The sequence below is a fragment of the Myotis myotis genome, unplaced genomic scaffold (assembly GCF_014108235.1).
Source record: "Myotis myotis isolate mMyoMyo1 unplaced genomic scaffold, mMyoMyo1.p scaffold_m19_p_11, whole genome shotgun sequence".
Classification (NCBI taxonomy): Eukaryota; Metazoa; Chordata; class Mammalia; order Chiroptera; family Vespertilionidae; genus Myotis; species Myotis myotis.
Window position 1 is genome coordinate 34,547,454 of NW_023416315.1, and position 16,334 is coordinate 34,563,787.

A 16,334-nucleotide genomic window follows, 5' to 3' on the forward strand; every position below is an offset into this window, starting at 1 on the left:
TCACTTACCTACACCAATCATAGTTGGGTAAAAATGTTCTCTGTAGCAGTCCTCAAAGCAGCCTTTTCTAGCTTAAAGTATATGCAAACCAGGAAGAGATGAAAATTGGCAATATCATCACTAACAACTTCACTACTAGAATCTGGAAAGAATCTTAACCAAATACAAGGCAGAAGCAGCTGGATAGAGAAAAACCTAGGATGCTCCATTTCATCGCATTACCAGTCAGCTCTAAAGAAAACAATCGCGTGACCAGCAGGATGTAGTTCAGGTGGCTGTCTCTTCAGAGGTAGATAAAACAGCTGGTCCCAGGAAATTCTGAGGGAGCTGAGACAGAAAACAGTAACAGAAAATGTAAGCGGGGCGGACAAAACATGCCATGCTGGAAGACAAAAGTGGATGAGGAGGGAGTTTAAGTGCAGTCATGTTGAGAACCCCCAGAATGGAATCCCAGAAGCAGGGAGAGATGCTGAAACAGACGTTCTAAATGCCATCATTTTCCTGGGGTGTATCACTTCACAAAATTATAATCTGCCACTTTTTTTGTAGGCCTGTGTAGGCTCTCATTCTTTGCCATCTGCTTGAGAAATGCAGCCCATATCACCAAGACATCTAAATGATGATGTTATTGCCTCACTCTCACATCTTGCTGAATAAGAACTTTTATTTCAATATATCTGAGTATCATTTGTCAATCAAGATCTTCTAATACTGAGAATTTAACTGCTCTCCAGTAGGATTAATTCTGGCCTTTCAAAAAATGTCTAACTCTACCCTTTTGCTGTTTTTCTAAAGGCAATAATTTGGCAACTTCATTTTCACCATTGCTTGCAAGTTGCACAAATTCATAAATTTACATTTCATGCTAACATGACAGTGATTAATAAAGAGACTGGGAAGTTTGAACATCTTAGTAGGTTGTAGAAAAACAAGAATAACTTCGCTCCCATGCCTTCCACACTTCCTTCCTCAACTTAAGGCTTTCTGATACTGGCCGACAAGAAAAAACATAACCTTACCAGGAGTGACTCAGAGGAGATTATTTTGTGTTATTTTTAATGCCATAACTTAATTCTTTTATTTAAATGCTAATAGACTGCCCTAGCACAACCTTCTAGTGGCAGAATCAATTTCAGTAATGATGCTGATGGCTGCAATATGATCAACTGAAGCCTCCACCATTTGCTATGAAAGGAGTGGAAATGATGGGCAGTTCATTAATCATTTATCCCAAAGATGAATGTGTTCAGTTGCTGATAGGGGGCCGTAGGTGAATGCTGCCAAAATGAGAAATGTCAATTGTCAGGCCTCGTGCATAATGGTGGAGCTATTTTTAAGCGTCTTTGAAGATTAAAGTTATGCTCTTTTTCCCTACAGTTCCATCACATATGCTTGGCAATTTAGTTCTATGAGAATTCATTTTCACCCTGCTCAGATGTCTCTGCTTGAGCAAATATACACCATTCAAAGGCTAGCATATTTCAAAAGTTACTTAGAAATCTGTAGAATTCCACATATTGGGAGTGAACTTTAAAAGAATAGAGAAGTAAAAGAAGCAAATTTGGCAAGTTACTGGACAACTTTTAGGCTAATTTTCCCCCACAGGGTATGTTTTACTAGCAAGGATAATACATGTTCTTAATTTCTCAGGTCCCCAGAAGAAACAGGCATAGTCTCTAATTTCCTGTAACATTTTCTGAAGACAGAGATAACACAATTAAATAGACCTAAAAATTATTCGTTTACCGAATTAAGTCAACAATGTCACCAAAAGAGTAGTCCAAATGACTTTGAGAATCTGTCCCAGATTAGTTATCTCCAATTTGTGTCTGATCCTTCCAGGGGAAAATAATGTGTCCTGCCTAGAGGAATATTCTCTTTGGAAGCCAGCAGCATCTTATTCACTGAATTATCTTTTCAACAAGAATTGAATGTATTTCAGAAATCTGTCTTTAAAAGAAATGGTAATTTGTCCTAAGAATAACAACTAACTCTATATTCCATTTTTGAGAACTAGAGGGAAAAGGTCAGAAGAGAAAATGCATTATTTTTGCAAGTGATACAGGGTGTCCCAAAACAATGTACACACACTTTAACAGTTGCTATCTCAATTGATGTTTCTTTCTTTTCAGATTTAACCCATTGGAATTAATAAGTATTCAAAATGTGCATACATTTTTTGGGACACCCTATACTGCTCCCATATTTATCAAGTTGCTGAATATTTTGCTCCATAACTTATACATCTTCATCTATTAGGGAAACATTTATGTAAAGATACACACCCTTATTGTATAAATATTAAGGATACCTGCTTAATGTATACAAATTTCCAAATTGACAGAGAAAAATTTTTTACATAATTATGTAGCACAGGAACTTTGTACCAAATTTTTATTATGAAATAATCAGTTATCAAATTACTTGCTTCTAAAAAGGGTATTTTGTTTTACCATGTTTGAGAGTGGCAACTGCTTTAAATGGTTATCAGCAAAATATGGGGCTGCAAGGTGATAGAAATCTGAATAAACATGGATTTTCACATTTGCTACTTCAAGCTCCAGGTTTTCTTGCACATACCCATTCCCCACATAAGTATCCATGTATAAGTGGAGCTAATACTCTCTAAATAAAAATATGTAAGACCCAAATTTGCATGAATTCTTATAAAAATGCCTGTTTCATGAGACATTAATCCCTTTAAATGCTCTTCCAGACTACCCTGTCTTTGACTTTATAGTTTAAGAGCCCAACTAATTAGATTTCTATATCTGGATTTCAAGTTATGAAATTATGTTAAGGCAACATGTTTTTCATAAATTGAATGATGAAAGACTATATCACTGAATTACTATTATTGCTGCTATATCTGACATTACATAAATTATCCTTTAATCCTAAAGTTACCATTTTAACAGAGCATTTTGAAACACTGCACTCTTAATAGATCAGCAAGAAAATTACATTTTTTGAAAAATATATGGACAGCATCTACTCCTCAAATTATTTCTAATTAGAAAATAATTTTTTAAAGTCTAAAATTAAAAATTTTTGGCCTGCAGAGACAAGATGCTAAAATGATACTATTTCAGTTAATTATATTATTATGGACAGATTTGAGTCAGATGAAAACTATGCTTATGAACCTCTTCCATTAGACATACGTCTCCTCCAGGGCAACTATGATGCCATCAGTCCTTGAAATTGTAATTTTTAACTGTCAGGCCCCCTAGGATGCAAATAGAGGTTTGCTAAATGCTTGGACATGCATGCATGTTCAGAATTCACTGCTTAAACATAAGTAACTTATTAAATTATTAGAAACTAGAGACCTGGTGCACAAGATTCGTGCATTTGGGGCTGGGGGAGGGGAGGGTGTCCCTCAGCCCGGCCTGCACCCTCACGCAGTCCAGGAGCCCTCGGGGGATGTCCGGCTGATGGCTTAGGCCCATTCGAACCTAAGCTGTCAGTCAGACATCCTTAGCACTGCTGCAGAGACAGGAAAGGCTCCTGCCACCGCTGCTGTGCTTGCCAGCAGTGAGCCCAGCTTCTGGCTGAGCGATGCTCCCCCCGTACACTGACCACCAGGGGGCAGCTCCTGCGTTGAACGCCTGCCCTCTGGTGGTCAGTGTGCGTCATAGCGACCAGTCGTTCTGCTATTCGGTCGATTTGCATATTACCCTTTTATTATATAGGATAAGTTGAGTAAAATGCACTTTGAATCAAACTGGACAATATTTAACTAAATTCTAAACACAGAGGACAGGTTTCCTGCCACAGGATTTTAAAATACTCTGTGAATGAAGGGTATTGTATTTGTTATACATGTTGTAGTATATCAACTTGCTTGTCTTTTAAATGTTTATGGCATTTTTGCCATACTAAATCCAAGGACTTGATAAAGAAGCAAGGGTGTGCCTTGTTTCACTTTCCTCTTTTGACTGAGGTAACGAAGGATTCTTGTTTTACTCCTTTCTGTAGCAGGAAGAATTCTAGAATTAGGCATGAGCCAACTATTTTAGTAAAATAGAAAGGAAAAAAAAAATTTCTTGCATGATGAAAATGCAATCTCAAAAACATATTAAGTCAGTTGATAAAACAAATTAAACTTTATCAAGTGCCTTTTACATCCAAAAAGCTATTGACATGGTTTTCCTCTTTTGATATATTAATACTAAATAAACCGCTGTGTCATAATGAATTATTCTCATACATAGCCCATAAAGTACTACATTAATATATAAAACAGTAATTAAAAATACAGATTGGGAAGTCAGACTATTGGAGTCTAAATCTGGGCTCTGCTGTTTATAAGCTGTGTATCCCAATTGCCTCATGTATAGAATGGACACAGTAATGGTTTATCTGCTCATAGAGCTACTGTGGGGATCAAACAGGATAATGTGCATTGTAAGGATAAGTACCAACAGTAATTATCTCTCATTAATGTAGTTATATTTGGTATTCATTTTACTTATGAATTTATCATGTCTATGTAAAATCAGTTCCTTGTTTTGGCAATCTAGGATGATTTGACATGCAGGTTATATTAGCTTTAAAAAACATTTGGAAAGCTTTCCTTCTGTCTCTTTACTCTGGAATAATTTATATTTTATAAAAATAATATTTTTAAAGTGCAGCTTTTCCTAATTAGCAAAATAATTTATTAAATCTGGGGGTAAGAAGGAAAACATGCAGATGATGTAGTGGAAGGAGTTAGAGTACTAGATAGAAGGGCAGCTGTCCAGCTAACCCCACCTCTGCCATGGTCGTGTGGGTTACAAGTACTCAATATGAATATGAGAATGCTGAGCTAACATGTCCACGTCTCACCCACCTCTCAGATGCTTTTATCTCAGCGACTGTTTGGCATGTACAACTAATTAGTGCCCACTTGCTTTAACTACGGCTATCCCAAGGGAGAACAAATCTCACAGTGTACTTCCTTTTTTATTACCATTATCTTCCCAACATGTTAAGTTAAATGAACATCAAGTGTAATAGAATGACTGAAAGGAAAGATTACAGAGATAATAGTGGATACTTCTACCATTAAGACCAGGATTTAAGAGTTGAATAGGGATATGAAAACCTCCAGTTTTAAAAAGTTACTGGTCAACTGTTCAGATTTGCCAAAATTTTAATTTTCATTCCTGGGTTCACTCATTATCACATTAAACTCCTAGGTACTTGTTCAGAGGATTTCAAAAAGCAAAAAGTAATATTCTAAATATAAGATAAACAAAAGTAGCTAGTCCTATCTCCAAATGAAACCCCCCAAAAAACCAACATAATTTATCCAGATTTGGAAAAACAAACTCTTGGGAAATTCCCACTTCTGAGACAAATGTAGGTCCTTCATTTAAATTATACTAGAGGCCCGGTGCACGGATTTGTGCATCGGTGGGGTCCCTTGGCCTGGCCTGTGCCCTCTTGCAATCTGGGACCCTCGGGGTATGTCAGACTGCTGGTTTTGGCCCAGTCCCCACCCGATCCCCACAGGCCAGGCCGAGGGACCCCACCGGTGCACTGGGCCTTTAGTCCTACTAGCATATAATAAAAACCTAATATGCAAATTGTCCCCTCAACCGGGAGTTCGACTGCTCGCTATGACATGCGCTGACCATCAGGGAGTGGCGCAGAACATGGCGGGCGTTGGTGACGTAGTGCTGGCAGTGGGCAGCAGTGGAGGCACTGCCAGCCCTGACGGGAGCAGGATTACAGTGGGATGGTGGAGCAGGTGAGCAGGCAGTGCCAGGCCAAGGCAAGTGCGAGCGGGGCCCAATTGCCCCACAGGTGGCGACCAGTGGCGGCAGCAGGGCGGCGGGACCACCAGCTCCCAGGTGCTGAGGGAGCCAGGCGGGGGCCTGATGACTCAGGCAGAGGAGGGTGAACGGGGGCCCAGGTGCTACCCAGGGCCCAGAGGTCAGCTGAGACCTACTCTTCCATTGCCAGCCAGGCCTAGGGACTCCACCCATGCACGAATTTTGTGCACTGGGCCTCTAGTATGCATATAAGATCTTTGGTTAATCTCTTCCTGCCCTCTCCCCTCCCCTCTTCCTTCTGAGATTCATTGGTCCATTCCACATGTCCATGCCTGTGCACTGAGCATCTACCCCCTGGTGGTCAGTGCACATCATAGCTACCAAACAGTCCCTTAGACTTTTATATAGAGAGAATTCAGTTAAAAAGTACTGACATAGCCCTAGCTGGTTTGGCTCAGTGGATAGAGTGTCAGCCTGCTAACTGAAAAGTCCCAGGTTCGATTCCGGTCAAGGGCACATGCCCGGGTTGTGGGCTCGATTCCCAGTGGGGGACTTGCAGGAGGCAGCCAATCCATGATTCTCTCTCATCATGAATGTTTTTACCTCTCTCTCCCTCTTCCTTCCTCTCTGAAAATAAAAACATATTTTAAAAAAAGTACTGACATACAAGTAACCAATAAAGATTAAAGTTACAATGACTATTAATCATTACATTTTATGGAGCACTTACTATGTGACAGGGATAAAGCACTTCATGTTTATTTCATCACCTAACAGTCCCATCACCCTATGAATTAGGTATTTCTGTACCTTACTTTTAACATATGAGGAAATTGAAGTTCAAAGCGGTCAAGTCACTTGGCCAAAATATTAAGGCTAATATTGTCATTTAAATTTCAAAGCCCATACTTTTAATATTTATAGTCAAATGAGTGACTGAAATTAAATTTAGTCATGCAATTAAATGCAAAACTATATTCTTTGTAACTTGATAATACTTACCATGTGTAGCACTGACAACGGAAAATTACGTTTTGAATATATGATTTTAAAGAATAATCACTCTGAAAAGCATATTAAACTGAAAAACAGGGCCTAAAAACAAAGTTACTTCTAAGATTAAAACTGTCATCAAATTAAGTTGATATTACATTCCTGAATTATTCGTAGGAATCATAATTTTTAGATTAGACATATTGACTTTAACCCAGATTTATTGAATTAAAAAAAACATTTTTATTAAACAAGTCTATTGAACATATCTAGGTAAAATATCTTGTTGAATTTATAAATACAAATATCAGTGACCTAGTAATAAAAACAGAAAAATAATTTAAATCTATTTTCATGGTCCACATACACTGATACCAAAACAAACGTAAGATGCATCATGTATGAACATTTGGGCTTTGCAGAAAATATCAGGAAATTGACACACAGACATAAATGATCTTATGTCACCCTATATAACAAGATTATTTATATAGTAGACTTTGTTATATTTACAAAAATTATAAATTAGGTATAACCCTATTCTAAATATACATTCAATAATTTTATCTTACTTGAGCTACGAAAAGTTGAAATATGTAAGATAGTCTGAATTATTTAAAGCTGACTTTTCATAGGACACAATAAATTTGAAAGGGACAATGCAATTGAAGCAATTTTTAAAAAGATTGTGTTAGTAAAATGAAATCTGGAAGATTTACTCAAGACTGAAAAAGGCCCCTTAATAGGAATCTTAGTTAAAAAAAAAATACACACACACACACACACACACACACACACACATATATACATACATATACATATGTGTGTATATATATTTAGAGTTATTCCCAGTTCTCTCATTTTAAAAGATTATCATCATTTAGGTGAGACAGATATGCAATGTTTCCCTACAAAGGAGCCTTTTGTTTCATATCTAAAAGTAAAGATATTTTAATCGACTTTTATTATTTAGGTCACACTTCAAACTAATCTAATAGATCTTAGTTTCATCAGGTAAAACTGCTAACATGAAAGCTCTTAAAATTCAAGGTATTTCTCCGAAACCCATACAATAATTAAGTTTTAGGGTTACTTTCTTTTTATTTTTGAATACACTTTCAATTATAAAAGTCAGATCAGTCCTTTGAATATTCAGATGACAGAGAAGCAGCTACAATTCCTTTATATTTCTCTTCCATCTAGCTGTGAGAAGGGGAAAAAATAAATTTAAAATAAAGGCCCTGAATTGGCCCAAGTATACTTACTTTTAGAAATGTACATGTAAAGTAAAATTGTCTCCAAAGTGCCCTTGTTTCTCCCAACATCTCCCAGTTCACCTTAGAAAAAACAGTCTTCTACAACAGGAGGGAATATGAGAGCAGGACATACTGAGTGGACATTGCTGAGTGGTTGATCACATATAATCTTGCAGACTTTGTGTTCAGTTAAATGCTCCCAAATGATGAGCATAAGATGAATTAATAGGGAGAGAAATCTTTAAAGGCAAATCAGGATACTGATAAGCAAAAACTGAAAATTTTATAACATGTTCCCCTGAAATGACGCAATTGTTTCTCTTCAGAAGAGAAAATTTGTAAGGTAACAGTCTTAATTTTGGCTTTTCTAGGAAGAAAATAATGGTCTGTGCCAAAAGATTTCTTACTTTAAAATGAAAGTGCAAGGAAAAAAAAACTCCTTGGGGGTAGGGGGTAATTACATATTTAAGTTGATAAAATTTATTCTCCAGTGTAGGGTAAAAGCTCTCCAATTCTAATTGTAAAAATCCAACGTTTAATTTTATCTGAAAGGAAACTAGGCATGGATGAGCTTAAACTATCATCTGAGTCAGTGAATTGATCATGTTATTCTCTTTTCAAAGTGTACTAATTTTACTGGAAGATATCTACTTTTAGCTTGGAAGATATAGGTTCAAGGTCTGTTCTTGGTTATTCCAGAAACTCTGCATTTTTATAATTTCAACAAAACCCTAGAAAGTTGTTCTAAAATGAACTTTTTCAACCTACTCAACAGAATTCATGAACACTCTGATATCCATTTCAGCAGCATCTGTCTCTGTGAAGCACATCAAAATCACCCAGACATCAAATTGCTGATTTGATAGAATGATTTATTTTTCCATTACAGGAAAGTCATGAGTGACTTGTTCTGAGGTATGTTTTTGCGCTATGAAGGTCATCTATTAGAAAGCTCCACACTTGAAGGTTCTTCTGTAGGTTGTAACATTTATGGCTGGACAGTCTCTGCAGGCACCAGATTCCCTGTCGTATCCAACTGCATACATTTACACGTGCATGCAGACACAGGACACTCTGCATGGTCCCTAAAAGAATAGATCAAATAACAGTTAAAAATGTAAATTATTAATATTCACAAATATACACATACATAGGTACATATGTACATTTCTTTATCTATATACCTACCTATGTCCATAATGCAATTTTTCAAAATGGCATTTGGGAAAATATAGCAATTCAAATCCAAAGACAAAAACACATTAAAAGCATTAAATTAGAAATTTGTGCCATGCTGATCATGGGGAGAAAGTTACTAAAAACTTGAATGGCTTTGTTTTCTAAATATACAACAAAAGATCCATTTGCAGTTATGAAGGTGAAGGGATGTGCTCGTTTAAATTAAAGCCAGTGTGACAAAGTGAGTGTAAAAGCTATAGCAATATAGAAGAGTGGAAGGCCACTGGCACTGCTCAGTGTAAAAATTAAATATGGTCTTGAAAATCTCCATTGCATGAGGTACTTACTACATAACAAGCTTATTTAGAAGATAAGTGATATCTTTCATTTAATTTATAATTCAATTACATATTATATATAGTAGGATCTTCAGTTAACTGTGAAAAACTGTAAACATATCCTCTCCCCAAATAAAGTAAAATAATGCTATTCAAACACTTAACCCATATTTAACATCATATTTAAACTATTTTTATATGTTTAATTTTATAGTATAAGGTTACAAAGGATATCTAATAATAGAAATGTTGATGCCCCTTTTGTTAACTCAGGTGACAGGAAAGAACAAATTCATCCTTTAGCTGTATAAACCTGAGTATTTAAAAGGCCATCGGCTTTATCTCCTCTAACTCCAAGCCTATTAAAGAAGTAATGTGATTATTACCTGAACCAACTAAGCATATGTCCAGCATGCCCACCATGCCTGCAATTGTGACACCATGTAAACCAGTTGTTAAATTGAGCTAATTTCTTGTCCTTGCTCAAGTCTACTTTTTCATCTGATTTGGATCCTCCTATGGGTTAAAGAAAATGATCTTCAATAACTATATCACAATATTAATTCAAATTTTCTTAAAAGGTATTTCAGAAGCTATGTCAAAATACAAATCATGTATCATATTGAAGTAATAATTTTAATGCTAGGATCTAGTTATATTGAAAAGATACTAAGTAACAGAAGTTTCCTTACATCTTTCATAGCTAATAAAACATTTGAAAAACATAAGGTATCAAACCCACTAAGAAGCAATCTGAATTAACAATTCTAGAGAAATAACTGGTAGCTTAAAATCTTCCCACAAAGAAAAACACCAAGCCCAATTTACCTGGTGTACCGGTTAATAATGCGGATTTTGCAATCAAAGAAAACACAATAATTTCAAGAGGAACATAAAAAGTGCTTATTCCAAGTAATGTCCATTGCTAGCTACACATTTCCCTGATCTTTCAGATAATTTGTGGATACCGTGCCAAGAGAACTTTTCTTGTTTTGAGACAAACCATTCAGAGACCCAATTTTCCAATTCTTCATACGTTTTGAATTGCTACTCAGAAAGTGTGTGTGCCATCGATCGGAACAAGTGATAATCTGAAGGAGCAAGGTCTGGTGAGTACAGTGGGTGGGTTAATACTTCCCAGGCAAGATCTTTTAACGTGTCTTTAACTGGTTTTGAAGTGTGTAATGGTGCGTCATCATAAAGCAAAATTACTTTGCCGTGTCTTCTGGCACATTCTGGTCATTTCACGATCAAAGCATGGTTCAAATTGATTATTTGTTGTAGGTAGTGATCAGTATTAACGGTTTCACCTGGTTTTAGAGGCTCACAATACACCATACCTTCCTGATTCCACCAAACGCAGAGCATTGTCTTCTTTCTGAAGCGAGTTAGCCTTGCAGTCAATGTTGATGGTTGACCTGGATTAACCCGTAATTTTGTGCATTTAGGATTCTCAAAATAAATCCACTTTTCATCGCCAGTCACAATTCTATGCAAAAAAGACTTTCTTTCGTGCTGTTGAAGCAACATTTTATTGATGACTTTTCGGTTTTCCATTGTCTTTTTTTCAGTTGATGTGGCACCCATTTTCCTTCCGTTAAAATCTTTCTCATTGCTTGTAAACGATCGGAAATTGTTTGCTGAGCAATGTTTAATCTTTATGCAAGTTGTTTTTGAGTTTGACATGCATCTTCATCCAAAAGTTTGGTCTTCAAACTTTTTCGGTTGATCTGGACGTTATCTTTCACATTGAAATCATCACTTTTAAAGCATTTAAATCAGTGTTCACAAGTATCTTGAGATGGAGCATGTTCACCATAAGCTTCCCGAAGTATGCAATAAATTTCAGCAGCACTTTTCTTCAAAATAAAGTAATGAATTAAAATTTCCCGCAAATGCTCTTTTTTTGGGCATGAAATTCGACATTTTTAAGTGTAAAAATATCTAAAATGTTAACACCTTCAGCAAATTTGACATAGGAAGTTTTGAAGCTTGCTGTCAATACAACAAAACAGCATACATATCAAATCGCATATATATCAACATATGTGTAACTCCATCAAGTGAAAAAAATCCGCATTATTAACCGGTATACCTGTAAAAGAGTTTTTTACTAAACATTGAAGGAACACGTAATTTTTACCTATACAAACTCTGTCAAAGAATAGGAAAAGAGAGGAAATCTCCCAAAGCACTCTATGAAGTTGGCAAACTAGTAACTTTGCTAACAGAATCAGGCAAAAATAAGAAAGGAAGATTAAAGACCAATCTCTCTCCTGAACAGAACATAAAAATCCTAAGTAAAACATTAGCAAACAGTATTATTTATCACTTCTACTTATAGGTAAGTACACCAGAGGAACTTTGTACATGCTAAACAAAGACATATGCAGGAATGTTCATAGCAGCATTGTTCATAATAGTAAAAATCTGGAAACAAACAACGTTTCTATAGGAAGCTGAGTGGAAAAATGGTGCTATAGTCATTAATGGAATATGAAACAGGAATGAAAAAAAAAAACCAACTATAGCTACATTCATCAGCATAATAGACACTAAAAAGCAAATAAGCAAACAAACCCCAATGTTGAGCAAAAAAGCCAAGTCAAAGGATATAATCCATAATTCATTTGTACGGAATTTAAAACACAGACAAAACTAAACATGTGATAAAACCACACAGACATGCTAGAGATTGAATTAACACAATTTAGGATAGTGGTTACCTCTAGGGAGGAGGAAAGAGGTGAGACTGGGCAGGGAGAAATAATCAAAGGCACTAGTGTAGAAATGTCATCTTAAGTAGGGTAGAAGGCGCATTGATGTTTGATTTATCACAGTACATGATATATACATTTCTATCTGTGTTGCAGTGCACAGTACATTTTATTTTCTATTTATATAGTATTGGGGCCATAAAAAAGTGAAGAACATGCAATTATAAAATGAAAATCCTTGATTAAAATTTAAATTGAAACAAGTGCATTTGAAAACATTACATAGTGCCTTTATTTGTTTAAAAAAGGCATAAATTGAAAAATAATTACTCAGCCAATGATACCAGCAAATCTCTTTCACAGATGTTAATGTAACAATAAAGCAGACTACTTAAAATGAATCAACCGCGCCCGGCTAGCTCAGTCGGTAGAGCATGAGACCCTTAAAATGAATCAGCTGCAGACTAGTATTACAAAATTTCATAACTATAAAGGATCTCCCCATCCAACACTTTATATAAAAAAGAGCTAACATAACTCTCAATTTTACACACTGAATGTCAGAGCTGTAACTAAAACAGGCATTCTGCCATATCCAGTTCTTTTTTTTTTTTTTTAATATATTTTATTGATGTTTTACAGAGAGGAAGGGAGAGGGATAGAGAGTTAGAAACATCAATGAGAGAGAAACATCGATCAGCTGCCTCCTGCACACTCCCTACTGAGGATGTGCCTGCAACCAAGGTACATGCCCTTGACCGGAATCGAACCTGGGACCCTTGAGTCCGTAGGCTGACACTCTATCCACTGAGCCAAACCGGTTAGGGTGCATATCCAGTTCTTTACTCATTATTCATTATATCAGTGTGCCAAATATTAAAATGTTTTTAATTGAAATTTTTGCCATAGTATCATAACCAAGTTATATGAATAGCTGGAATATCTCTAGCCACTGGGTACATTATATTCAATTATCTACTCTTCTCAAATTTTTTTCTGTATGTTACCATAGCAGTAAAAAACAATCCTAATATTTCTAACCATACATATAATACTTGCTAGGTAACTGATAAATATTGCAGAAACAGCACTAAATCCTACAAGTAAAGAGATTTTACTTTTAGATTAATACTTTCTCTATGTATTTCACAGGCAGATTCTGAAGATGAAATAAGAGGAAATGTGCAAGTGCTTTGAGACTATCAAAAACTCTTTATGCATAAAAGGTAGCTATTAGTAGATGAGGGCACACTGACTTTTAAATATACTAGTTGAGGAGACCCCTCTTAGAAAGAGTGACAAGAAAATGAAATAACATTACTTAATATTTAAGCTCTTTTCACTTCAAATTGGCTAGATTTGTGAGATTACCTGAGATATCCTGGGCATAGATTTTACTTTTAATGTATAGATTTCATAAACCATAGAGAACAAAAGCCAGCAAGTGGCTTGCTCTTAGAAAATCAAGCTAGTATGTCTTTTATTTACATTAGATCAATTATGGAAGAACAATTTCAGCTCAGAAGAGAATATTGGAGAATTGTCATACCAGGACAGCTGGAAACAGGTGTTCCCATATTAATGAGACAAAGCGCACATCGAGGGAGGGGTTTTCGACAGCCAGGGCAACTTGTGACTTTAGATTTCGTTGGCGAGCCACTGACCCCATACTGACTAAAACCTCTGCCCTGATGAGGCACAGTTGAACAACTGTAGGAGATAGACTTGCCACAGAAATTGCAACTCACAAACACCTGGAAAACAAACAAAAGAAGTTAAAGTATAATGCAAACTTTATAAATAAAAAATTCAAAGTTTGATCCTAACAAATTAAAATAATTTTTAAACATTATTTTGAATTATAAAATACTTTATCTGCTAAGTTTGACTAACTCTTATTTAAGATTCCCACTTAGCAACTACATTGAGAACTTTCTATTACCCCTGTTTAGTTATATTCTCCTAATGCCACTGTTACACTGTATACAGAAAAACTTGGCAACATTAGATCCCAATATTTTAGAAATAATAATGACTTTAGAGTTCACATTAAATTCCAATATTTTAGAAATAATAGGGACTAAGAGACATTAAAAATGACTTCTGATCCAAAGTTCCATGATATAATCTCTTGTACAAAATTTTCTTATGAAGAAAACACTCATTTCCTAAGGTAGGAAGGAATTAAGTATACTGTAATGGTAAGTAGTTAAAACTTGAGAATAATAGCAGTAGTAACTGTCCATTCTGCTTTAAATTGAACTCCTAGGTTCTTAACACTTATCATACAGATCAGTAACAAGTATTATTACGTAATGCCATTTTACTAATACTCAGGTTGTTTTAATAGCAGCACTAATTTCTTAGCTTTCTAAAATAAGAGAACAGCACCATCCAGTGCTAACATTGAGGATATACCTGATATTTAATGTCTGAACTTAGTGTATCTTATGTCATGTGCTTTATGAGATAATTCATGTTTTTTAAACTAATGCTAAAAGAAAAAATTTAAAATTTCCATGTGCAATCAATCAGACCTACAGCTATATATATATATATATATATATATATATATATATATATATATATACTGTTAAAAAAAACCTGCCTTATTACATATAAATAGTGCCAAAAAATAATACATAAATGGAATTTATAAGACCATAGAGTAGTTTAGATTCTGAAAGAGTTTACTAGAATATACTGGAAAACCTCAGACAGCTCTAGGATTAATTTAGTTTTGCTTAAGATCCTCTAGGCCTGCTGTGGTTTGCTCTATCTCACACTAAAACTCAAGCCACTGAGGTGATTTTTAGAAAGTGGAAGGACCAAGACAAGGGAGATCAAGGACAAACTGTAGTTCAGCGTGAACTCAATATAGGCAAAAGAATGAGCTAATAATAATTTATTAAATCGAATTCTAAATGTAGCCTGTATAATATGCTATAAACACTTCTAGTTTTGGCTAGACTATGAGGTAGATGTTATTTGATTCTCTCCAAAGCAATGTACTTACCTGTGCTAAAGGCTTGGAACTGGGATCCAACTTACTTCGGTGAATATCAAATTCAGCTCGTTTGTGCCAAAACCTCCAGGCATCTAATAAATTTCTGTAATTCTCAATCCAGTACTGAACTCTTTCATCTTTAAGAACATCTAAAGGAGAACCCTAAAAAGAAAGAATGAATTATTTTAGTTGTTTAAAAATTTCCTGGCTAAACCAGAAGATTCTTGGTAACATGTGAGTACAAGTCACACAGAAGAAATAGGCCTCCTTCTGCCAAAAGCTGACTCTTAATGAGGACAGAGATAAAATAATTATTGGAACCTCCATTAATTTACTTTAAGTTGGTCTCGACTAATGACAGAAATATATAATGTAGATATCATTAGACTGGCCAGGAAAGGGTAAAAAGTTTAAAAGCCCAAAAGCAAACAATTCACCTTCCTGGTTAAATGTAGTAAAAAGTGATGTGAATACTCTCTGTCCCAACAATCAAAACTTCTTGGTTCACAAAATTTGTTTACTGTCTGATCCAAATACACACCAAAGCTACTTAATCAGATATAAAATAATACTGAGCCTAGTGCTTCATATCTAGCAATATACTGTGAACTGAGATTCTATTTTGTATGCCTATTTATCTGAAAGTTTAACCTGCCTATTCTCTCTCTTACCCTCAATTAAAACATACATTACCTTAAAAATTAAAAAGAAAAAAAAAGGCCAAAATTGTTCTTAGTTCTTATGCCCCTAAGACATAAAACAAAGCAACAATTTCTTTCCCTTAAATTTACTTTAGATTTTTTCTCATTAGTAATTTCAATTTCTTGCCAGTAAGTCTCTTCCTAAAGCTTTGTTTTCCCTGGCAGCTGTCACATTCCACATTTCACCTATCATTGCTTTGTTTTCATGAATGCTTACAGGCCTGTCCAACATGCATCTCCTTAACTTACAAAGAAAAGAGACTATGCCTCTGCCCCCAGTGATGCTCAGGCATCAATGTTAAGCCCAGTTTTCCCGATTCTATTTGGGAGCCAGACAGACAACTAAACTGTTAGATCTTAGCATGCATCTCACTTATG

The 16,334-nt window shown here is 35.5% G+C and overlaps 1 protein-coding gene across 6 annotated transcripts in view; it reads right to left on the minus strand.

Annotated features, from left to right (window-relative positions):
• Nucleotides 1–8,865: 8,865 nt before the first annotated feature.
• The window catches only part of MIOS (meiosis regulator for oocyte development), a 33,758-nt gene continuing 26,289 nt past the window's right edge, over nucleotides 8,866–16,334 (minus strand). For 5 of the 6 annotated variants that reach the window (XM_036328084.1, XM_036328079.1, XM_036328080.1 and 2 more), the window contains 4 exons: nucleotides 15,265–15,417; nucleotides 13,798–14,002; nucleotides 9,918–10,047; nucleotides 8,866–9,099 (listed from right to left, as the gene is read on the minus strand). In XM_036328084.1, coding sequence (XP_036183977.1) covers nucleotides 9,003–9,099; nucleotides 9,918–10,047; nucleotides 13,798–14,002; nucleotides 15,265–15,417 — 585 coding nt within the window. In that variant the 3' untranslated portion in view covers nucleotides 8,866–9,002. Of the gene's footprint in view, nucleotides 9,100–9,917; nucleotides 10,048–13,797; nucleotides 14,003–15,264; nucleotides 15,418–16,334 lie in introns of those variants that run through there. The other variant, XR_004970893.1, reaches the window with a different exon arrangement.